The sequence below is a fragment of the Mya arenaria genome, chromosome 6, assembly GCF_026914265.1.
Source record: "Mya arenaria isolate MELC-2E11 chromosome 6, ASM2691426v1".
In the NCBI taxonomy this organism is placed as follows: Eukaryota; Metazoa; Mollusca; class Bivalvia; order Myida; family Myidae; genus Mya; species Mya arenaria.
Window position 1 is genome coordinate 75,029,703 of NC_069127.1, and position 26,525 is coordinate 75,056,227.

The window sequence follows — 26,525 nt, forward strand, 5'->3', positions numbered from 1 at the left end:
GTCATTGGCTGACATTCCATAGCTCCGCCTCCTGGCGATATTCCACTAATTGGCTGTTACTCTACCTTATTATCCGATTAGAAGACGACCGATTATGAATACACAGATCGTCTTCTTATTACACAAACACACAATAAGCTGTCATATGGCACGGAAAAGCCACATGGGAAGATGAAAGGGCAGTATGACATATTTGAAGTAATTCAATGGGGCAGCATGGTGACACCCAGCGGGAAAACTATTATTATAAGTATTGCGTAATATGTCTCAATTATGACAGCGGATCAAGGGCTTTCGATCTTATGTGATGATTGCAATATTAACAAGGGCACGAAACGGGATAGACGGCGCTAATAGAGCATTTGTGAAAAAGGCACTATTCAAAACGGGGGCAGGCAGTTTGAATAGGGGCAGGGGCGGACCGCCCTAAAAACGGGCTTGCTGGAGCACTGCATGATATTGACTTAGTTGTGCAAACGTTTTGCTTTAGCCACAAAAGGAACTATATATTTATATTAGAATAAAACGTGGCACATACCATGTCAGAGTAAAAAACAACACTGACATTAATATTTATTAAGCCAGAAATGTGTGTAAAATCTAAACTTTTGTCTACCTCACCAATACTGGAACACTTGATATTTAAAAAAGCAATATGCACATGTTCGGTCATACTGGTTTCTGATACATTCTTCATGATTTTGTTTTCAAATTGATCGCCGGTTATCTTTTTTAAAGATCATTCTTGTTTCTATTATTGAATAAATGAGTCCCATGTATTATGAACATACATACAGTCATGTTAACAAACTTTATGTTAAGTTCTGATAAACAAGTGTTCATAGAGTCTGCCGAGATGTATCATCTGTAATGGATGCCACGTACACCACATTGTTCGTTCAAAATATGTTCATTGATTCCTTTACGATGCTTACATTATCATAAGATTTGAAATTATTTTTATGTTTGACCTTTGTAAATTAATCTGATAAATGTTTTGTATTTGTCTACAACATTACTCAGTGATAATTCTATTGTTTAATTGAAATGATTTGTTCCCTCATTTAACCACATTTTAGTGGGTTTTTTCTTTCTTCTAAACATACCATATCAAAAGCCAGCGATTAAATATCCACTCATTATCGTTCGATAACGTTACAACTATATTCATCTATATTGAACGCTATTTATTTAACCCTGTCTTTGATAATATGGTACACAACAGTAATGTCAGCCCCAACCCTCGTTACTGAAATTATAATCTCATACCGATGCTCCTGTATAAGGGCAAATCTGTTTCACCTTTCGTGTTATGTATGTAGGTAAAATATATATTATTATGTATTTCTTATATATTATTTCATTTCATTATATATCATTTGTACGTTTACCCTAACCCTGTATAGATGTATAAAAGCAGAAATGAGATCTTACTTCAATCACACATAATCGGACAATAAACCCGGTAGATAGCACAACCGGACTCTACACCAGTGAATGAAAGAATGTTATTTTCTTATATTAAGACAAATGTAATAAAGTATGAGAATGTAATTAGAGCGTGATCGATCAATATCAATTTTTGTTTGGAAAACTATAAACGTTAAAATAGTATTTGTCAATAACATGTTTTTTCCAATATACTTCACTCAAGTGATATTAATGTAAGCGCCAATCAGCATAAGTTACATACATAAAAAAACATTTAACCATAAAATCACTTCACATTCCTGATAAGAAAACACTAAACTAGATTTGTGTCAGATATATACACATACCTTCATAAATGCAGTTGTATATTTCTCTGAAGTTTGATCTATATTTGATTTTAATTTAGTAAAAAACAGTTAAAACACGCAGTAGTATCGACGGACGCACGGACGGATAGTCAGTGCAGATACGTTATGCATCTCTTTGTTGTTAAACACATATTAAGAAGAAAAAATGGTGGAAGTAAATCGCTTAGCTGTCAGTCCAAACTAACTTGATGATAAAAATTACGAGTTTTACCAACTTGATCAGCTGATAGTCTAAAACTTAATATGATGAATTATTATCAAAACAAAAAAGGTACGTACTAGAAACATACCACTCTCTAAGCGATTACTGCTGTATATATATATATTCGCTTAGTTTACAAATTAGAACACAGAAGATTTAAAATTGTTCGATTATGTTTCGGATATGTTTGACAAAACATGTTGCTTTTTTGGAATTGTTTCTGAAAATGGGAATTTTAAGAGGCTGATTTTGGGAGAATTCGCCTTGTTTTGTATAAATATTTAACAAAGTCTTCCGATAAAAGGCATAACTTGGAAATACGCGATAATTGTTAATTACTGTCTATTTGTAAAGAGTCGTCGTAAAGTAACAGGCATGACCTTGATAACAAAGATCACGAACGGAATGTCATAGCAAATGTATGTTAGCCTATGACTAATTGCTAATTGAATGACGACATCACCATTACCCCTGTCAAGCTGTATCGACTAAACTACGTCTTTCGTCTTGAACAATTAACGAAATGTCACTTTATCTTATTTGAAGCCGGACTAAAGTCATCGCAGCTTGCGTCTCGTCGGGATATGCCTCAAAAGTTTTAAACTAATTTCAATATCCTCCGTTCAGAAACGTCTTGTCCGAATCTTGCAATTCACTGTAGCACTCGTACAACTTCAATACCAATTAAAGCTTTTTTTTCCTATATTTCTGCCTTGTAGTTTTATTTATTAGCATACACAGATTCGACATTAAAATCTAATTGGTCCAACAAAGCTCTTTGATAATCTTTCTTCTTAACTTGTTACGTATTGCGTGCTGACTTTCATTTCATACATATATGAGTTTCCCGTACTGATAAGAATATACTTGAATTATTGAATTTAACCATTTAAATTGAATCGGGGAGTGGAGCATAATATACAAAGGAAGATAACTTATTAGTATCACCTCAGATTTATTTATTCCAATAATTAATCATTCTAGCCTGAATAATGATATCTATTGGATATCTGTTTAGTGGGTGGTCTACACTCATCATATTTCAAAGTAGCCGCAATGTTCATTCGGAAACGAGTTAAGACTCACTCCGGATGGATAGCGCAAATCAATAAAACATATTGACCCTTAAGTCTAACTGTTTTCGACGCCCTTTTTTCATCAATGTATGTGTCTGTGCTTCTACAAGGCGCGCTTCATAGCCAAAAACAATTAAATATAATTAACAAAGTTAATATACTAGTTAACGCTTTTTAATGCTTTGATCATCGATGCTTATGCACCAGTCAATTGTAACCACGGCCCCCGTGGTCCGGGGAATAGCGGGGACTTTCGGTCCAGCCAATCCCGGCTAAAATCCCAGCCCTGCGGGGAAGAACAGATGTTAAAAGCCCCGCCAAATGCTCCCGCACCCCAGGGACCCTACGTAATACCCATTCCCTGCTATATTTAAAGCGAAGACAAAACCACCGCATTAACCCTGCACTGCGGTGCCGCCTGAAAGGTAAAAACACGGCCCATTTCCCTGGCTATCCCCGGTATGCCCTCGGACTTGGTGGGCCGTGGTTACAATTGACTGGTGCATTACACAACAACTTCTCCAACTGATAATGCCAAGAGTGTAACAGTCATTGGAAATTGTTGTGGTGTTGGGGGTGTACTTTCATTTTATGTCAGTGCTGTTTGGACGTAGGCATAGTGCATAACACTGGTTCGCAGTCAAGCAATAGATCACCACACTACGAACCAAACACGGTAACCTGTAGAATATTTGACGATGGTCTGTTCTATAAATTGTTATTAGTGACACAAACCTGGGCCAGCTTCCGAATAACGTTTTTCATCTTCGTCTTCGCAAGTTGCATAGTCGTCGTCTATTTGCGGTCGCTGGTTATCATCTATAAAAGACAAATGTTATATATTGTACTGATAAAGTAACTTGGCTATTATTAGTCACTAATCCACATATGTATTAATAAAGTATTCAACAAAACATGTGTGTTATATATTGCAATTTCACTATGAAACATGATTTATCAAAGTTGATATTTAGTTGAAATTGTATTCTAACCGCACCATATGCAACGTAAATGATGTAATACCGAGAAATATAATTTTCTTAGTTTGAATGAAATGAATAAGAAGAAAATTAATTTCCCTTTGTTGAAAAAATGTCCGATATGTGGCGTTCATAGTTTCAAGTTGCACGCGGAGTTTTGGCGCTGCAAGTCATTCAGCTTTGAACACATGACAGAGTAACAGCGTTTTGTTTAAGTTGAAATTTCATAATAATATTGATAGTATAACGAGGATTATCACTGATGGATCAAATATGTATGTAAAATGATTACAATTTTATGATATTATCGAGTGACTTGATAAAATAAGTTATATTTAATTGTATAAGTAATGTTGTATGTTATAATATACATCAGTCAATGTCCAAGTGCTCTACTGTATTTCAATATTTGATATAATTGAATGTTTTTAAATGATTTTGTCTTGTTTGTTATTTTTAAGTAATCGTTGAGGACATGGAGTGGGTAATGGGAATGGCATTACTTTTTTCGGGGTAACTTTACGAAATAGTGTAACTATATTTCAAATAATGGTTTATACAATCCGCCTTTTAATAATCTATCGCAAAGCATGACTTATGGGCTACGTAAGGTTTGTAATCGCTATTTGTAAAGCAATTGACAAAAGTAAAAATATTTACGTTTCGAGTGAACCATAATGTACAACATTGGCTGTAAATGTCACGAAATCAGCCCCAATTTCCCCTGACTTAAAGCTCGGGCCTTACGCGTGATGAATTGGAACACAATGACCCAATTCAATTTTGTTAAAAGCTTTAGGTATAATTATTCTTATAATCACGAGACTTTTTTTATTGATAAAGAATAATAATTTAATGATATACTTTGTTACAATAGACGGCTTTATATAGCGCATAATTTTGCAATAAGACATGGTTTATTTAATTCATCAAAACAGGACATCCTACCGGCTACATAGTCGATATACATCAGGATTTAATCATAACGCAAAACAAATAAAAAAAAACAATATACAACAAAACAAGTGTCTGTAATTGTTTTGCCTCAATGTTTGGTAAAAAGTGAATCGTAACAAACCTAGAGAGTGCTTTTTAGAAAAAGCGTTTGTCTCCGCTATTGTGTGGTCGTAACTGAGAAAAATATGATAGACATGAACCAACAGTGAAGTTTGGTTTATTCACCCGTATAAAATAGTGAAGAGAAAACAGGTGTTAATGATTAATCTTGGAAAATGTAAAAGAAGTTTGTATTGCATGAAGTTCCTTGGTGCAAGCGTTATTCAATTATTGATGGGAAACCCTTTTCAGCTCAAGGTCATCGTTGACCTACTGATCACAAAATCATTAGGCATAATCTACATGACCAACTTTCATACTAAGTATTAACGTCCTGGGTGCAAGCGTTCTTTAGTTACAGAGCGGTAACCGTTTCTTCACCTCAATGTCACAGCGTTCTTGACCTTTGACCAACTGATCACAGAATCAATAGGGGTGATCTACTAGTCATGATCGACTAGCATATCAAATAATACTGGGTGCACGCGTTATTTTTGTATTGAGTGGAAAAGTGTGACGTACAGACTGACAGACTGACTGACTGACTTATGGACTGAACACAAAATCAATAGGGGTCATCTTCTAGTCATAACCAACTTGCATACCAAGTATGAAGTTCCTTGGTGCAAGCGTTCTTTAATAAATGAGCCGTAACCGTTTCATCACCTCAAGGTCACGGCGACCTAGACCTTTGACCTAGTGATCTCAAAATCAAAAAGGTTTATTTACTACTCATGACCAACTATCACCTTTTAATCACAAAATCAATAGAGGTCATCTAATATTCATGAACAACTAGCATACCAAGAATGAAGTTCCTAGACCCAAAGGATCTTTAGTTATTGAGCGGAAACCGTTTCTTAAATTGAAGATCACGGCGACCTTGACCTTTGACTTACTGATCTCAAAATCAATAGGGGTCATCTACTAGTCATGTTTAACTTGTCTACCAAGTATGAAGTTCCTTGGTCTAAGCGTTCTAAAGTTATTGAACAGAAACGAAGTGTGACGTACAGACTGACATACAGACTGATGAACTGACTGAAGGACAGGGCAAAAACCATATGTCTCCCCATAAATGGGGGTGACATTATAAGCATGAGGACCAAGGGCCACTTTCAATAGGTTATGAATGAAATTTATGAATTAGACAATTTGACTAGACAGGTTAGGATTATATTAAATTTAAACTTTATGCAAAAATCACCGAATGTTTAAAAAGAAAATGAGGATCTAAACAGAAAGATATATACGAAAGTAAACGTGTACATATGGATTAGTAATTCTCCGCGTTGTGATATGTTCGTCTTATTCATTATTGTTTTATTGTTGTTTTTGTAAATCCATGGAATATCTTCACGAAATTAAAGATATACTGATAGGCTAGTGCTATTTGAAAGTTTACAAAAAATACGCTGCAAATGCACCCAATTTATTTACAAATTGGATTATTTGATTGCAATTACTCCCGATATTTTAATATGTTTGGATGCGTACAGAAATATCTAATAATATACTTTAAACGTTGATCATTAAAGTTCCTACAGACAAGGACGTAGTGAAAAAACCTTTCTAGCGTCCTGTTTGAATTGGAATTTTTAAGTTTGCGAAAGGATATTGCTTGTTTTGATGAGATCAGTTTAAAGTAAGCCTCAAACGTATATGCTCCTTAATAGCAATGTTTCCCCCTTTATTTGAAATTGTCATGGACTCTGACCATACATAATTGGTCCAATAAAGCTCCTTTAATAATCTTGCTTCTTTTCTTGTTACGTATTGCGTGCTCACTTTCATACAGATATGAGTTTCCCGTACTATTACGAATATACTTAATTGCATTTAGCCATTTAAATTGTATCGGGGAATGGAGCATTGCATAATATACAAAAAAAGAGAACTCATTATTATCACCTCAGATTAATTAATTCCAATAATTTATCATTTTAGCCTCAATTATGATATTCATTGGATATCTGTTTAGTTTCCCATACAATATTCACGCAAGTGTAGACTTTCTGGATTTGGTGATTCTATGTAACAATGATAAGTGGATTCTCTCAATGCAAAATATATTTCTTCAAGGCCCCAGATCTCACAGGAGTACGTATGCTAAGATATGCACTATTGTATCGTTAAGTCAGTTTTATAACCATTGTTTACATAGTTATTTTTCAGCTTACCTAATTCACAAAATGCCTTTATGAAACAACTCAATGATTTATTCCCTGAGTTAGTAGGGGATGGAAAACCTAAAATAAAGAGTACAGTGTTTGTGAAAGATTTTATAGAAGGTGGCTTTAATATGATAGATGTTGTTATTTATAAGTATAGTTAAAAAATAAAATGGCTTAAAATTATATAATATATTATAAATGTTAAGGTTTCATAATGATTGCTAGTTTGTTTGATATGGTTAAGATTTAATTTAGGTAAATTATTTGTGGAAATATTTTCAAATACATTTTGGAAAGATGTGATAAGAGCATATATGTTATATATACATAATACACATGTTACTATAAATACTAACATTTTACTATAGAAATTCGTCCCCGCAATATAAATGATTATCGTCTCCGCCCGTGAGATTATCACGGCACGTCAGGGCGATTATGCCATAATTGCCTAACGATGAAAAAAACGTGCACACTGACGTCATTTTCACGAAAATAAAATGGCCGCCGTATACTTGGTAGGGAAACATTTAACATTAAAAGCATTAAATTAAAGAGTTTAAAATGGAACTATCGGTGCAATAACAGTGAAATTAGTTTTACCAATAATCACTCCTTCCGTCTTTCAGTAACGAGTACTACCCGAAACCGTACCGGATGTTTACATTCGGTAAAGGTCATAAGGCAGTGAGACAAGAAAACATTTTGTTGAAACGTTTTGTTTTATTTTATTCGCTGAGAAATGTCAATTGTTCCAGCGAAATGGCTAGGGTCATTCAAGCTGAGATTCTTATGAAACTGACCTATGCTTGATCGACCCTAGCTGTGCTCACCTATTGAAATGAACATCACAATCAGCCGATGTAAAACAGGAAATATTTGAAGAATGGAAAAATTGCAGGCTTATTGATAATTCTGAAAACACGTACGAAAAGGTTTGCTATTTTGATTTCCAGTCACTCGTAATTGTACGCAGTTAAATGTCATTCAAAACCTTTTTGTTTTATCTCATTTTTAAGAGTTTAAGACTACATGCTTATTATATGGCATACCCTTCGTTATTCCACAAAATCATGTTTTTAAATCCATTTAAAATCATTGACAAATGACAAAACATATGTATTATACAGGATAATACATGGTTGGCCATGGCTTTTGGTTGATAATTGCCCCAGTGAAAAAAATGCCCTCGGGGTAATTATTCCTTCCACTGGGGCAATTATAAAAGCGATGGTCAACCATGTATTATTATATAAATAAAACATGTACGGACATACTAAAATAGTTTTAGCATATGTCTTTATTCTATAAAAATAACTTTAAAATGGAAACTAGTTATACACATCTCATAAAATAAGAGGTTACGGAATTTAAAGGACTTAGTCGATTAAAATGGTAAAATGTATGGTCTAAGTGCTGTAGAACTGATGATTATATATATCACAATCTGGTAAAACAGGACCTTAATAGATTTCTTTACAAAACTTTTATTATAAACAATGATATTCCAACTAGTCAACAAAGGTTGGTGTTTTTGTATAAAAATATCAATATAAAACGGAAAGTTGCCTTAAGCTATGGTTTCTATTGCACAAGAGACTTTTCATTCTATTGTTACAAACAAGAATACTTCGCAGAATACTACCAACAAAACCGTTACTATATCAAATTAAATAAGTTGATGATAGCTTCGTTGTTTTTGTAAACGCTGTGAGAAAAGTCTTCTTTTGGGGATTGTAAAAAGTATAGCCTTTGCTACAGCATATATTACTGTATTCCATTGATCCAATTATTGTCATAGATAGTCTGTTTGTTCCTCCTAGGGTCTGGACTTATTTTTCCTAGAATTCAAAAAGTTCACCTTTTTGTAAACAAAACCACATGTATACCAACAGTGCCTGGGTTTATAATTAACCTTAGACTGGCTCTGGATATTTATACTAGCACAAACATATCAGGTAAGAAAAACAGTAAGTTGACGGCTGTAGAACGTTCTCAATAAAATAATACTAGAATAATATTTCAATATAAAGCATACGTTGACAATATGTAATATATTTGCATGTTTAATTTTCTTTCTTTGTTTTCAATTCTTTAAAATCAGGTTTTTTGTACAATGTTTAATACCATACAGTAAAATACTTTTATGTACCTATGAATGTTACTTTACATGTTTACTTAGTGAATGTTGTTGTATCTACTGTTTGAATAAACGAAAATGCCCATAAAAAAGAAACTTAAAAACATGAATTTGTATCAGATATTTAATTCATGAAACATAAAATAAATTTTAGATTAGTAAAATGTAGAATAAGAACGAACTTCAAGTGCCAATTATATGATACCGTATCGTGTATCATCCCACTGAAGTCAAATGGATAGTCTACACTCATCATATTTCAAGGTCTCCGCAATGTTCATTCGGATACTAGTTAAGACTCATTCCGGATGGATAACGCAAATCAGTAAAACATATTGACCCTTAAGTCTAACTGTTTTTAATGGACGCATTTTTTCATCAATGTATGTGTCTGTGCTTCTACAAGGCGCGCTTCATAGCCAAAAACAAATAAGTATAATTAACAAAGTTAATAACCTAGTTCGAGCTCTTTTCATGCTTTGATCATCGATGCTAACAATACAATTCTCCAACCGTTTATGCCCCGAGTGTAACAATAATTGGAAATTGCTGTGGTGTTGGGGGTGTACTTTCATTTAATGTCATGTCAGTGCTGTTGGTACGTAGGCATAGTGCATAACACTGGTTCACAGTCAAGCAATATATTTCCACACTACGAACCAAACACGGTAATTCCTGGAATATTTGACGATGGTCTATTCTATAAATTGTTATTTGTGACACAAACCTGAGCCAATTTCCGAACGTTTTTCGTTTTCGTCGTCGATGGTTGCGTAGTCGTCGTCGTCTATTTGCGGTCGCTGGTTATCGCCTATAAAAGACAAGTGTTATATATTGTACTGAAAAAGTAACTAAGCTATTATAACTCACTAATCCACATATGTATTAATAAAGTATTGAATAAAACATGTGTGTTATATATTGCAATTTCACTACGAAACATGTTTTACAAAACTTGATATCTATTTGAAAGTGTATTTTAACCGCAAACTTAGTGACGCTATACCGGGAATGACATTTCTTTTTTCGGGGTAAATTTACGAAATAGTGTAACTATATTCGTAGTTACCGTAAAGTTGTGGTCGCTGGAATTCGCCTATAAAACAAGTGTTATATTTTGTAATGACTAACGTTGTTTTAATGAATCTCTAAACCACAAATTCATGTACAAAGTATTGAATATTCTACGAAAAAGTGTGTGTGTAATATATTGCAATTTCACTATATAAGAAAATTCACTAAAATAGATATTTAGCTGAAATTGTATTCTAACCGCACCATATTTAAACTTGATGACGTTATACCGAGAATGGCTTTATTTCTATTTGGGGTACAATATCGGAAACAGTGTAACTATAGTTCAAATAGTGGGTTCATCATGTTTTATACAATCCACTTTTTAATAAATTACCACATAGCATGACATATAGGTTACAAAAGTTTTCGAATTGCTGTTTGTAAAGAAATTGACAAAAGTAAAACAACTATGTTTCGCGTAAACGTTTATGTACAATAGGCTAGGCTGTAGCTTTTTGCATAAATATTGGCTGTAACTGTCACGAAATCAGCCCCGATTACCCCTGACTTGTCGTACGGGCGTTATGCGTAATGAATCGGAACAAAATGGCCCAAATTATTTTGTTGTACAAATGATGAAGATTGCATCATATCCAAATCAAAATACAATAAAATTAGTACGACTACAGACGATTTCTCACGAAAACTCAAAAATCTGATTCAATTCTTAATTGAAAAGCATATTGTTTAATAGATGCGATCATTCCTGTCTATTTGTAGGGAATCAAAAAATTACAGCCATGACCATGCTTACAAAGATCACGAACGGAATGTCATATCCAATGCATGTAAGCCTATGACTAATTGAATGATGACATCACTTATACCACTGTTACGACTTAACTACGTCTTTCGAGTTGTACAATAAACGAAATGTCACTTTATCTTATATGAAGCCGGACTAAAGTCATCGCAGCTTGCGTCTCGTCGGGATATGCCTCAAAAGTTTTAAACTAATTTCAATATCCTCCGTTCAGAAACGTCTTGTCCGAATCTTGCAATTCACTGTAGCACTCGTACAACTTCAATACCAATTAAAGCTTTTTTTCGTATATTTCTGCCTTGTAGTTTTGTTAAAACTAACATTCACATATTCGACATAAATAATCTAATTGGTCCAACAAAGCTCTTTGATAATCCTTCTTCTTTTCTTGTTATGTATTGCGTGCTGACTTTCATTTCATACATACATGAGTTTCCAGTACTGATAAGAATATACTTGAATTATTAAATTTAACCATTTAAATTGAATCGGGGGGTGGAGCATAATATACAAAGGAAGATAACTTATTAGTATCACCTCAGATTAATTTATTCCAATAATTAATCAGTCTAGCCTGAATTATGATATGTATTGGATATATGTTTAGTGGATGGTCTACACTCATCATATTTCAAGGTCTCCGCAATGTTCATTCGGATACGAGTTAAGATTCATTCCGGATGGATAACGCAAATCATTAAAACATATTGACCCTTAAGTCTAACTGTCTTTGACGCACTTTTTTCAGAAATGTATGTGTTTGTGCTTCTACAGTGCGCACTTCATAGCCAAAAACAATTAAATATAATTAACAAAGTTAATATCCTAGTTAGAGCTCTTTTTATGCGTTGATCATCGATACTATCAAAACAACTTAACCAACTGATAATGCCAAGAGTGTAACAATCATTGGAAATTGTTGTGGTGTTGGATGTGTACTTTAATTTAATGTCATGTCAGTTCTGTTGGTACGTGGGCATAGTGCATAACACTGGTTCACAGTCAAGCAGTAGATCACCACACTACGAACCAAACACGGTAATTTCTAGAGTATTTGACGATGGTCTGTTCTATAAATTGTTATTAGTGACACAAACCTGAGCCAGCTTCCGAATAACGTTTTTCATCTTCGTCTTCGCTGGTTGCGTAGTCGTCGTCGTCTATTTGCGGTCGCTGGTTATCACCTATAAAAGACAAGTGTTATATATTGTACTGAAAAAGTAACTAAGCTATTATAACTCACTAATGCACATAATGTATTAATAAAGTATTGAAGAAAACATGTGTGTTATATATTGCAATTTCACTACGAAACATGTGTTACAAAACTTGATATTTATTTAAAAGTGTATTTTAACCGCAATCTAAGTGACGCTATACCGGGAATGACATTTCTTTTTTCGGGGTAAATTTACGAAATAGTGTAACTATATTCGTAGTCACCGTAAAGTTGTGGTCGCTGGAATTCGCCTATAAAACAAGTGTTATATTTTGTAATGACTAACGTTGTTTTAATGAATCTCTAAACCACAAATTCATGTACAAAGTATTGAATATCCTACGAAAAAGTTTGTGTGTAATATATTGCAATTTCACTATATAAGAAAATTCACTAAAATAGATATTTAGCTGAAATTGTATTCTAACCGCACCATATTTAAACTTGATGACGTTATACCGAGAATGGCTTTATTTCTATTTGGGGTACAATATCGGAAACAGTGTAACTATAGTTCAAATAGTGGGTTCATCATGTTTTATACAATCCACTTTTTAATAAATTACCACATAGCATGACATATAGGTTACAAAAGTTTTCGAATAACTGTTTGTAAAGAAATTGACAAAAGTAAAACAACTATGTTTCGCGTAAACGTTTATGTACAATAGGCTAGGCTGTAGCTTTTTGCATAAATATTGGCTTTAACTGTCACGAAATCAGCCCCGATTACCCCTGACTTGTCGTACGGGCGTTATGCGTAATGAATCGGAACAAAATGGCCCAAATTATTTTGTTGTACAAATGATGAAGATTACATCATATCCAAATCAAAATACAATAAAATTAGTACGACTACAGACGATTTCTCACGAAAACTCAAAAATCTGATTCAATTCTTAATTGAAAAGCATATTGTTTAATAGATGCGATCATTCCTGTCTATTTGTAGGGAATCGAAAAATTACAGCCATGACCATGCTTACAAAGATCACGAACGGAATGTCATATCCAATGCATGTAAGCCTATGACTAATTGAATGATGACATCACTTATACCACTGTTACGACTTAACTACGTCTTTCGTGTTGTACAATAAACGAAATGTCACTTTATCTTATTTGAAGCCGGACTAAAGTCATCGCAGCTTGCGTCTCGTCGGGATATGCCTCAAAAGTTTTAAACTAATTTCAATATCCTCCGTTCAGAAACGTCTTGTCCGAATCTTGCAATTCACTGTAGCACTCGTACAACTTCAATACCAATTAAAGCTTATTTTCGTATATTTCTGCCTTGTAGCTTTGTTAAAACTAGCATTCACAGATTCGACATAAATAATCTAATTGGTCCAACAAAGCTCTTTGATAATCTTTCTTCTTTTCTTGTTATGTATTGCGTGCTGACTTTCATTTCATACATATATGAGTTTCCAGTACTGATAAGAATATACTTGAATTATAGAATTTAACCATTTAAATTGTATCGGGGAGTGGAGCATAATATACAAAGGAAGATAACTTATTAGTATCACCTCAGATTAATTTATTCCAATAATTAATCAGTCTAGCCTGAATTATGATATGTATTGGATATATGTTTAGTGGATGGTCTACACTCATCATATTTCAAGGTAGCCACAATGTTCATTCGGATACGAGTTAAGATTCATTCCGGATGGATAACGCAAATCAATAAAACATATTGACCCTTAAGTCTAACTGTCTTTGACGCACTTTTTTCAGAAATGTATGTGTTTGTGCTTCTACAGTGCGCGCCTCATAGCCAAAAACAATTAAATATAATTAACAAAGTTAATATCCTAGTTAGAGCTCTTTTTATGCATTGATCATCGATGCTATCAAAACAACTTCACCAACTGATAATGCCAAGAGTGTAACAATCATTGGAAATTGTTGTGGTGTTGGGGGTGTACTTTCATTTAATGTCATGTCAGTTCTGTTGGTACGTGGGCATAGTGCATAACACTGGTTCACAGTCAAGCAGTAGATCACCACACTACGAACCAAACACGGTAATTTCTAGAGTATTTGACGATGGTCTGTTCTATAAATTGTTATTAGTGACACAAACCTGAGCCAGCTTCCGAATAACGTTTTTCATCTTCGTCTTCGCTGGTTGCGTAGTCGTCGTCGTCTATTTGCGGTCGCTGGTTATCATCTATAAAAGACAAGTGTTATATATTGTACTGATAAATATACTTGGCTTTAATAACTCACTAATGCACATATGTATTAATAAAGTATTGAAGAAAACATGTGTGTTATATATTGCGATTTCCCTATGAAACATGATTTATCAAAGTCAAAGATATTTATTTGAAATTGTTTTCTAACCGCACCATATGCAAACTAAATGATGTTATAACGAGAAATATAATTTTCTAAGTTTGAATGAAAGGAATAAGAAGAAAATTAGTTTCCCTTTATTGAAAATAATGTCCGATATGTGGCGTTCATAGTTTCAAGTTGCACGAGTTTTGGCGCTGCAAGTCATGTAGCTTTGGACACTTGACTGAGTAACAATGTTTTGATTAAGTTGAAATTTCATAAAAATATTGTTACGTGGATTATCACTGATGGATATAATATGTATATAAAATGTTTACAATTTCTTACATATATTGTAAGTTAATGATATTATTGAGTGACTTGATAAAATATGTTATATTTAATTGTATAAGTAATGTTATGATGTACATCAGTCAATGTCCAAGTGCTCAACTGCATTTCAATATTTGATATCATTGATTTTTTTAAATTATTATGACTCGTTTGTTATTTCTAAGTAGTCGTTGAAGACATGGAATGGGAATGACATTACATTTTTCGGGGTAACTTTACGAAATAGTGTAACTATATTTCAAATAATGGGTTTAAACAATCCGCCTTTTAATAATCGATCGCAAAGCATGACTTATCTGCTACGTAAGATTTGGAATCGCTATTTGTAAAGAAATTGACAAAAGTAAAAAAATATTTTCGTTTCGAGTAAACCATAATGTACAAAAGGCTCTGCTGTAACTGTCACGAAATTAGCCCCGATTTCCCCTGACTTAAAGTTCGGGCGTTACGCGTGATGAATTGGAACACAATGACCCATTTTTTTTGTTAAAAGCTTAAAATATAATTATTCTTATAATCACGAGACGTTTTTTTATTAATTAAGATTAATAATTTAATGTTATACTTTGTTACAATAGACGGCTATATATAGCGCATAATTTTGCAATAAGACATGGTTTATTTAATTCATCAAAACAGATAGGACACCCTACAGGCTACATAGTCGACATACATCAGGATTTATTCATAAAGCAAAACAAATTTAAAATCTACATACAACAAAACAAGTGTCTGTAATTGTTTGGCCTCAATGTTTGGTAAAAAGTGAATCGTAACAAAACTAGAGAGTGCTTTTTTTTAAGAAAAAGAGCTTGTCTCCCCTATTGTGTGGTCGTAGCCGAGAAAAAATAAATGATGGACATGAAGTTGCAATTTTGGACCGGAGACGAACCAACAGTGAAGCTTGGTTTATTCACCCGTGTCAAATAGTGAAAAAAGTGTTGTTGATTAATCTTTGAAAATGTAAACGAAGTTTGTATTGCATGAAGATCCTGGGTGCAAGCGTTATTTGATTATTGATGGGAAACTATTTTTCAGCTCAAGGTCATCGTGACCTTGACCTTTGACCTACTGATCACAAAATTATTAGGAATAATCTATATGAACAACTTGCATACTAAGCATTGACGTCCTGGGTGCAAGCGTTCTTTAGTTACTGAGCGGTAACCGTTTCTTCACCTCAAGGTCACAGCGACCTAGACCTTTGACCAACTGATCTCAAAATCAATAGGGGTGATCTACTAGTCATGACCGACTAGCATATCAAAAAATACTGGGTGGAGGCGATATTTATTTATTGAGTGGAAACAAAATGTGACGTACAGACTAACAGACTAACTGACTGACAAATGGACTGATCACAAAATCAATAGGGGTCATCTTCTAGTCATAACCAACTTGCATACCAAGTATGAAGTTCCTGGGTGCAAGCGTTCTTTAATTATTTAGCGGTAACCGTTTCATCACCTAAAGTTAAGATGACCTTGACTTTGACCTACTGATCTCAATATCAATAGATGTCATCTAATAGTCATGACCAACTAGCAAACCAAGTATTTAACAGTTATTGAACAGAAACCTTTTAAGCTTAAGGTCACTGCCAACATAACATTTTTTACCTGAAGGTTACCTTGACCTTTGACCTTTTGATCTCAAAATCAATAGGGGTCATCTCATATTCATGAACAACTAGCATACCATGAATGAAGTTCCTAGACCCAAAGTACCTTTAATTATTGAGCGGAAACCGTTTCTTCACATCAAGATCACAGCGACCTTGACATTAGACCTACTGATCTCAAAATCTATTTGGGTCATCTACTAGTCATGATCAAATAGTCTATCAATGAAAGTTCCTTGGTCTAAGCGTTCTACAGTTATTGAACAGAAACGAAGTGTGACGTACATACTGACATACAGATTTATGGACTGACTGAAGGACAGGGCAAACACAATATGTCTCCCCATGAATGGGGGAGACATTATAAGCATGAGGACCACGGGCCACTTTCAATAGCTTATGAATGAAATTTATGAATTAGACAATTTGACTAGACAGGTTAGGATTATATTAAATTTAAACTTTATACAAAATCACCGAATGTTTAAAAAGAAAATGAGGAACTAAACAGAAAACATATATGCGAAGATAAACGTGTACATATGGATTAGTAATTCAATGCGATGTGATATGTTCGTGTTATTTGTAATTGTTTTTTGTTATTGTTTTATAAGCCCATGGAATATCTTCACGAAATTACAGATATACTGATAGGTCAGTGTTATTTGAAAGTTTACAAAAAATGCTCTGCAAATGCACCCAATTTATTTATAAATAAGATAATTTGATTGCAATAACTCCCGATATTTTAATATGTTTGGATGCGAACGGAAATATCTAATAATATACTTTAAACTTTGATCATTAAAGTTCCTACAGACAAGGAGGTAGTGAAAAACCTTTCTAGCGTCCTGTTTGAATTGGAATTTTTAAGTTTGTAAAAGGATATTGCTTGTTTTGATGAGATCAGTTTAAAGTAAGCCTCAAACGTATATGCTCCTTAATAGCAATGTTTTCCCCTTTATTTGAAATTGTCATGGACTCTGACCATACATAATTGGTCCAATAAAGCTCCTTTAATAATCTTGTTTCTTTTCTTGTTACGTATTGTGTGCTTACTTTCATACAGATATGAGTTTCCCGTACTGTTAAGAATATACTTTATTGCATTTAGCCATTTAAATTGTATCGGGGAATGGAGCATTGCATAATATACAAAGAAAGAGAACTCATTATTATCACATCAGATATAAATTTATTCCAATAATTCATCATTCTAGTCTGGATTATGATATTCATTGGATATCTGTTTAGTTCCCCATAAAACATGTACGCAGGTGTAGACTTCCTGGATTTGGTGATTTCATGTAAAAAATAATAAGTGGATTCTCTCAATGCAATCAATATTTTCTTCAAGGCCCCGGATCTCACAGGAGTACGTATGTGGCAATACAGTGTAGTTAAGTCAATTTTATTACCACTGTTTACACAGTTAGTTATTAGCTTTCTCAATCCATCAAATGGTTTTATGAAACAATTCAATGATTTATTCTCTGAGTTAGTAGGGGACGGAAAACCGAAAATAAAAAGGACCGTATTTGTGAAAGATTTTACAGAAGGTAATATAAATATGATAGATGTGTATATTATAACAATTAAATGGCTTATAATTATATAGTATATTATAAATGTAAATGTTTCGTAGTGATGGCTAGTTTGTTTGATGTCGTTAATACATTTTGAATTAATGTAATTAGAGCAACTACGTTATATATACATAAAACATGTATGGACAAAGTAAAAGAGTTTAAGCATATGCCTTTATTCTATATAATAACTTTAAAAATGAAAAGCAGTTATACACGTCTTATAAAATAAGGGGTTACGGTATTTATAGATATTATTTGATTTAAATGGTAAAATGCATGGTCTAAGTGCTGAAGAATTGATGGTTATTTGTATCATATTTTGGTAAAACAGGACCTTAAAAACAATGATATTCCCACTAGTCAACAAAGGTGGGTGTTTTTGTATAAAAATATCAATATAAAACAGAAAGTTGCATTAAGCTATGGTTTCTATTGCACAAGAGACTTTTCATTCTATTGTTACAAACAAGAATACTTCGCAAAATACTACCAACAAAACCGTTACTATATCAAATTAAATAAGTTGATGATAGCTTCGTTGTTTTTGTGAACGCTGTAATAAAACTCTTCTTCATCTGTTTTGGGGATTGTAAATCATATATCCTTTGCTACAGCATATCTTACTGTATTCAATTGGTCCGATTATTGTCACAAATAGTCTGTTTGCTTCTACTAGGCTCTGGAAATAATCATTTTAGGTTTGACTGATTGTTCCTCGAATTCAAAAACTTCACCTTTCTTTGTAAAAATTACAATTGTTCCAACAGTGCCTGGGTTTATAAATAGCCTTAGACTGGCTCTGGATATTTATAATTGCACAAACATATCAGGTAAGAAAAACAGTAATTGGCCAGTTGTGGAACGTTTTCAAAGGATTATACTAGGATAATATTTCAATATAAAGCATATGTTGACAATATGTGATATACTTGCATGTCTATTTTTCTTCCTTTTTTCATTACTTTCAAATCATGGTTTTTTGTACAGTGTTTAATACCATACAGTAAAATACTTTTATCTGCGTATGAATGTTACTTTGCATAGTTTGTGTATGTTGTGCTGTTTGAATAAACGAAAATGGCCATGAAAAAAAAGAAACTTAAAAGCCTAACATTGTATCAGATATATGATTCATGAAACATTAAATAAATTTAAGATTGGTACAAAATAGAACTTGAACGAACTACAAGTGCTAAGTATATGATATCGTATCGTGTATCATTCCACTAAAGTCAAATGGATGGTCTACACTCATATTTCAAGGTCGCCGCAATGTTCATTCGGATACTAGTTAAGACTCATTCCGGATGGACAACGCATTAAATAAAACATATTGACCCTTCATTCTAACTGTCTTGGACGCATTTATTCGACAATTTGTGTTTGTGCTTCTACAATGCGCGCTTCATAGCCAAACACAATTAAATATAATTAACAAAGTTAATATCCTAGTTAGAGCTCTTTTTATGCATTGATCATCGATGCTTATACAACAAATTCTCCAATTGATAATGCCAAGGGCTTAACAGTCATTGGAAATTGCTGTGGTGTTGGGGGTGTACTTTCATTTTATGTCAGTGCTGTTGGTACGTAGGCATAGTGCATAACACTGGTTCACAGTCAAGCAATAGATCACCACACTACGAATCAAACACGGTAATTTCTAGAGTATTTAACGATGGTCTGTTCTATAAATTGTTATTAGTGACACAAACCTGAGCCAGCTTCCGAATAATGTTTTTCATCTTCGTCTTCGCAGGTTGCGTAGTCATCGTCTAGTTGCGGTCGCTGGTTATCATCTATAAAGGACAAGTGTTATATATTGTAGTGAAAAAGTAACTTGGCTATTATAAGTCACTAATCCACATAATGTATTTATAAAGTATTGATAGAAAACATGTGTGTTATATATTGCAATTTTACTATGAACCAAGATTCATCAAAGTTGATATTTATTTGAAATTGTATTCTAACCGCAACATATGCAAACTAAGTGACGTTATACCGGAATGGCATTACTTTTTTCGGGGTAACTTTACGAAATAGTGTAACTATATTTTAAATAATGAGTTTATACAATCCGCTTTTTAATAATCTACCGCAAAGCATGACTTATGGGCTACCTAAGATATGAAATCGCTTTTTGTAAAGAAGTTGACAAAAGTATAAAAAAATACGTTTCGAGTAAACGAAAATGTACAATAGGCTTGGCTGTAACTGTCACGAAATCAGCCCCGATTTCCTCCGACTTATTTTACGGGCGTTATGCATGATGAATCGGAACAAAATGGCCCAATTTAATTTTGTTGTACATATGATGACGGTTTCATTACACGGCAATCAATAGTACAGTTAAATAAGTTTTCTTTTCGTCGGAGAACAAACGCCGAGTTACGCGACGAAGAACGACTTGACGGATAAAATACGTCTTGCAGCGACAGTATGTGCGGAGTTTTTACTCGAGTTTATTTGACTCTGGGTGGGAGCTCTTCTCGACCCGTATATATACAATATCGTTTAGCAGAGCTAAATCGTTTTAAAGAATTCATTTCATTATAAAAAAAATTGAAAACTAGATGCTTTTTAGCATTATTTATTCATCATTGTTTTAAACCAATATGCCGTTAAACACTTATAACACTTACTATACATGAACTCAGTCAAACTTATTGCGTACACTTGTGGCAACGTGTCGCACCATATCGTTAAAATTTCTATTTTTGCATTATTTTCGATGAAATATGGAGTTTCAGTTGTGAAATAACAACAGTGAAAATATCAGTTTATATGGTTTATCGGATTTTGGAGTTTACGTGTAACCGTCATCTTTAATGTAAAGTAAATACATCCTTGGTTAGTATATATTTATTATAAGGATGTAGAGTGCATAAAGGAGAACAAACGCAGTACATGAATCAGACTGCTTAATTGACCGTACCTCCATGAGCCAAAGAGGTTCTTTTTCTCGGCGGTGGGATTGGCTTCTTGTGAAAGGTTTTCACTGTAAATGAAAGTTTCAATTTAAAATTAATTTGCGAATTCAAAGTTCTTGCTTTGCGAATAACTCTCTCAAATATATAAGGTATGTTCCGCCGCATTACTATGGTTTGTTTTGCCAATATTCTTATGGACGTAAACTAGATAATTTGGCATCGCTTTCCTTGGAATAGTTATAGAAACCACATGTTCTGTGCAATAGTATGTGTAAACTTACCGTTGCCTTTTGGAATTAAATTGCCCTCTAACGAACGATAGTAGCTATCATCAACTCCAACAAGTCGGGGATTTTGAATACGATATACTTCTCCGATTTTGAGGGAATGATGGCCGCTCTTAAGAATAAAGGATATTTATTAATTATGCTGAGTGTTAACAGAAAGAAATATTTTCACGATGAGTCAGTCTTATTACATCCAAAGTTAACTTTGTTTCTGTTTCTTATACGCTTATGATATCTTTAGGACAAAACATGTAATTTGTATGCGGTGTTAATATGAAATTCGCGTGAGAAAATATAGCGTCGTAACGTCATTTAAAACTATCATAAAAAAATTCTGTGAAGCTACATTAGTGTTTATGTAACACGGAAACCAATGTACATGGCTAGTAAATAGTGCCACTGCAGTTACATTATATATTATAATAATATTATTGTGTTTCAAAATTACGTAAACACAATATATGTGTTGGGGATAAAATAACATTTAATTTTATAAGAATATTTAATTGATGATGTGTGTTAAATATTGACAAAATTCTTGTAACAATGATAAGTTATCGTCAAATGTTCAAAACAGAGTTTTAATGTTAGGTATAGGGTTAAAATGGGACAGAAAATGTGCTATGGACAATTTAATGCTTCCATTACACAATTCTACAAAATGAGTATCTGCCGGTTGCTGTTTGTTTATAAGCATATAAGAACATCTGTAATTAAACAACTTTTGAAAAAAGTGTTGCCAAAATTAAATCTGTAAGCGCGTTCCTTTAAATACTTACATATTTCGGATCGTATTTCTTAACGACTTGCATATAAACAAATCCTGGAATATATATTATGTTAATCATATTCCAAACTTATGTTATATCAAATAAATAAAATTTGCTAAACTACGAATAAACTTAAAATAGCAATTGTTAAGAACATGTTTTCTCAAATGTATTACCGAAAAATAAACACACCATGTAAGATCTCGTATGTGCCGCTTAACTGATTATATGGTAGCAATTCATGCAAAATTCAAATGCTTTTTCCGACAATTAAGGTCATACAATCAGTATATCTGTAAACATTATGCAGTAGGAAAAACAGAAGAACCTGGTTAGAGGAATAAGAAATACGGCCTTACAAACCATACAATATAACACAGACAGACCACACATTCGTTAAAAAACATACTACACATACTTAATAAGCTAGCACAAAACTAAATTAAAGTCTGTTGGTGACCATTCTATAATGGAAGATACATCCAATACGTACAAATACCTTCATAAATGTCCACATCGTCATCTGGAAAAGGAGGGGCCACCTGTCAAAATATAAACAAGAAGGAATGGTAGGAACGATTCAAATGCCCTCGAAGTGGCCTTGTCGAAATAAAAGCCAACTAAACACGAAAAGGACAATGATCTTAGATACGATAGCACAAATTCTATTCTGGTGACAACCAAAGCGGCTATACAATTCTCCGAATATTTATCAAAAACTACAGAAACAAGTTTGGTAGCAAATAGTTTAAACATAAAACCGGTTTAATGGCACTGGGCAAACGCCAAAGACATAGAACATAAAAACAAAAAATCACAAACAAGAAACATGGAAGAACAGCACAAAACTCCACAAACAGCACATACATACATACTAAATATAAATAACTAGGTATGTTTATCAAGGATTGTTAGGTACCGCCTTGGAACGGTCAGTAAAATGTAAATTTACTGGGGGTTTAAAACCAGTGTAAGTGCAAAAACCTCACTCTTATCCCAACAATCCAAAATAAAGAAAAAACGCAAAAGATAAATCTTATCAAAGTATGCTTTAACTTGAGGAAACTTAACAATAAAACAAATAATAATAAACTTATAGGTAAACTCCAAGTACTTCTATGATTAGATATCTCAACCCTATCTGCAGACGGAGGGATACAATTCAGAGCACTTACTGCAAAAACTTTTCAAAGATACGATGCAGTCATTGTTTGAAACTATGAGCATCACACACAGTCTGCCTTTTAAGTTAAAAGGTTTAAAACTGTGTGATCATTGAGTTTCATATAAAAAAGCAGCATTGTACTTAAACTGGGAACAAATAAAGAAAACATTTTTAAAAATAAAAACGATATGTATTAGCTAAACCTTTCTTCCAAATGATTACCTCAGTAAAATTTTAAAAGAAAGAGTCTTCACACGCCGGAACATTCTTAGCCAGCCAAAAAATGTTTTAAAGATAACATGAATCTGCAAATTTTTCATAAAATCAATGCACTTAAAGTTAGTTATGTAAGGACGCCATATTCAACTTAAATTTTGAATGAGGAATTCATCATCGAAAACAGGAAGGCAAGTAGTCTTCAAAGTATTGCGGTTATATCAAAGGTTTAGATAAAATCCAAGCAATTCATTGAGTCTATCTGCCCAACTAGCTGCTGAAACATTTTTATTTTACGAATTTTCTTTATAACATCACCATCAAAATCGGGATGAGCAATACTGTTAGCAATCAGCGATTTAAGACAAATTTAGAGAAAGTTTTGCTTCATTTATGATATCTGAAACCCTGCTTTAGAAGTTCTTCCGTCATAAGTTTACTGTGAGAGCATACTTGAGTATGTGAAGACTTGGCTTTTCTCCAATTAGTTTCCTAGTCGGTAAAGTAAACGTGTTCCACCCAGAGGGTGTAAAATGTCCCTATTTCGGGAGGTTCCCTGGCAGGACCTAATTCCTTCTCATCTTTGTTATTTGAACCTATTGTTCTAAGGGTCAGGTTGACCGTCCTCAGCTTAGTTTAGGTTAAGTCGGGTGGGAAGTTTCTACCATAACCGATACAGCGACATAAATTACCATTATGTCTGACCAAATGTACAAAAGGATAAAAAAATGTCCCCAGGTGCTCAAACATGTACGTCTCCATTTTCCGGGAAGGGTCGGTCATCCATGGGTTAGGAGAGGTCGGTCATCAATGGGGGTTATTAGGGTATGGTCATCAGAGGGTTTTGGATCAGGGATGTAGGAGAGCGTCCATATGAGCCTTTGAGGCGGTTTGGTAGGACCATGAGAGACAATAACCAAATTTTAACGGGAGTATTACATTCATAATTCATTCACTCGTTTAGTTGCCATCACGGTATAACTTGTCATAGAAACCTTTTTTAAGTTACAGTCGTGGTCCTTTTGTATTTTCCCTTATTGTTTGATTTTCCCATGCTGTGGAGTCTTGTTGTCAATGGAATTCCAATACTTGCAATCACACGCTCAAGTAAGCGGTACTGTACGTATATAATTAATTATAATGTGGTTTGGAGTTCCGGTCATCAATCTTCCTTTGGTGTAGTTGTTGGACTGTCGAGATAGGGCAATGGGTTCCTGTGGTTATTGCCGTTTCTTAATAGAGTTTTAACCCTGTAGTCCAAGGTCGGTTGTAACCTGTGATTAGGCTGTGGTCAAAGTGTTTAAAAGACGCCGGGGTGCTAATAAATAAAATGGGGGGGGGGGAGTTTTATGATCAAGTGACCGAAATGTGATCCAGTGTTAGGATACTCCTGATTGGCTGCCGGGAAACTCTGGGGTCACGCTTATGAACACAGAGAACCAGGACACCAGAACAACTAGACGTACTGTAACAGATCAGCTGATCCAAAATCATGAATTGCAAGTCTGATCACTACATGTGTCCTTGACCATTGTGTTGTTGGTGCTTAAATACAATATAAAATACTAATTGTTCCAGACTCCGAATGTTTGAGCTTGTTTTTAGTTATCGGGGTTTACTGTGTTTTGATTGCAATACATCATGTCAACTGTCCAGCGCAGTGTTAGTTCAGTGCGTTTTGGTTCCTGCCAAAACGTAGGGGTCACTCTCCCATATGTAGAAAAAGAACGTTTAAATTTATTTTGTCAGAGGGCGCTTCCTGCATTTTGGTTGGTCAGAACTGTCCCTTGGAATAATAATTATATGCAAATGCAAGATTTGCCGCCTTGCAAGGGCAGTTGAAGTTAAGATTTCGGAAGGTTAAGTACGAATTTTTAAATCGATCTCACTACGTTTTTGGCACATATATCATTGTTTAGTAAGTTTACTTTTGTTTTATTTGCCTTCGTTCGTAGGAATCATTTGTTTAAATAATTTTGTTCTAAAATAATTACATTTCTTATTGTTAAGATAAAATGCAATTACATTTCATTGTTAAGGTAAATAAAACTGTATCTCGATCACTAGCTGCAGGAGTCCCACAATTCTTTGTTAACATACCATCTATTGTGTTTTGTTAATTTTCATATGCACGAATGAATTTGTATACATTTTTTTTGTATTGTATGTTAAACTGAGAGTATAAATGTTTAACTTTCAGATAACCACTTTGCTAGTATATTCTACGCTCCAATTTAGATGGAATAAACGTTAGGGCGTATATTGCATCTTTTTGTTGTTGTTGCCCAAGACACAGAAGTGAAGCTGCCCTCTACAGCTGTGACGTAGTGCCGTTGTTTTGTCTCATCAACAGTTATGGAACACACGCTCGTGTTGCTAACTTTTACACTAATTAATCTAACGTCTGATCATTTTAAAACATTTAAACAAATTTCATGCAAAGGATTGGGCGAACCGTAATAAATAGCAATATTGATAGCATAAAACCAACCTACCTGAATGTTTACTACAAATAATTAACTATTTACAGAAGTTGACATTTTAAGTAAACACACATTATTTCCTGTTTTATTCGGATACTTTCTTCTTTAAAGGTTACATGCGTTATGAGTCACCAAATTGTTCCAGATTTAGGCCACTTTCATGAACAATGATACGATGGATTTCTGAATCAAATGAATGGTTACATTGTGTGAGAAATGATTGAATGTTTAAAATTGTTGCATTGGTGTGATCTTTTAGTTTGGACATATAAATCAACATGTTTTATCCCCTGTTTTAGTTTGTGCAAACACACACTCAGCGAAACTACTGA

At 33.8% G+C, this 26,525-nt stretch overlaps 1 protein-coding gene across 1 annotated transcript in view; it reads right to left on the reverse strand.

Moving 5' to 3' along the window:
- The window catches only part of LOC128238043 (uncharacterized), a 36,535-nt gene that overhangs the window by 4,485 nt on the left and 5,525 nt on the right, over positions 1-26,525 (reverse strand). Inside the window, exons 5-13 of the mRNA XM_052953609.1 lie at positions 22,829-22,871; positions 22,339-22,382; positions 21,554-21,671; positions 21,278-21,340; positions 20,055-20,138; positions 14,579-14,665; positions 12,365-12,451; positions 10,155-10,238; positions 3,813-3,896 (exon numbers count right to left, since the gene is read on the reverse strand). Of these exons, the coding sequence (XP_052809569.1) occupies positions 3,813-3,896; positions 10,155-10,238; positions 12,365-12,451; positions 14,579-14,665; positions 20,055-20,138; positions 21,278-21,340; positions 21,554-21,671; positions 22,339-22,382; positions 22,829-22,871 (694 nt within the window). The remainder of the gene's footprint in view (positions 1-3,812; positions 3,897-10,154; positions 10,239-12,364; positions 12,452-14,578; positions 14,666-20,054; positions 20,139-21,277; positions 21,341-21,553; positions 21,672-22,338; positions 22,383-22,828; positions 22,872-26,525) is intronic.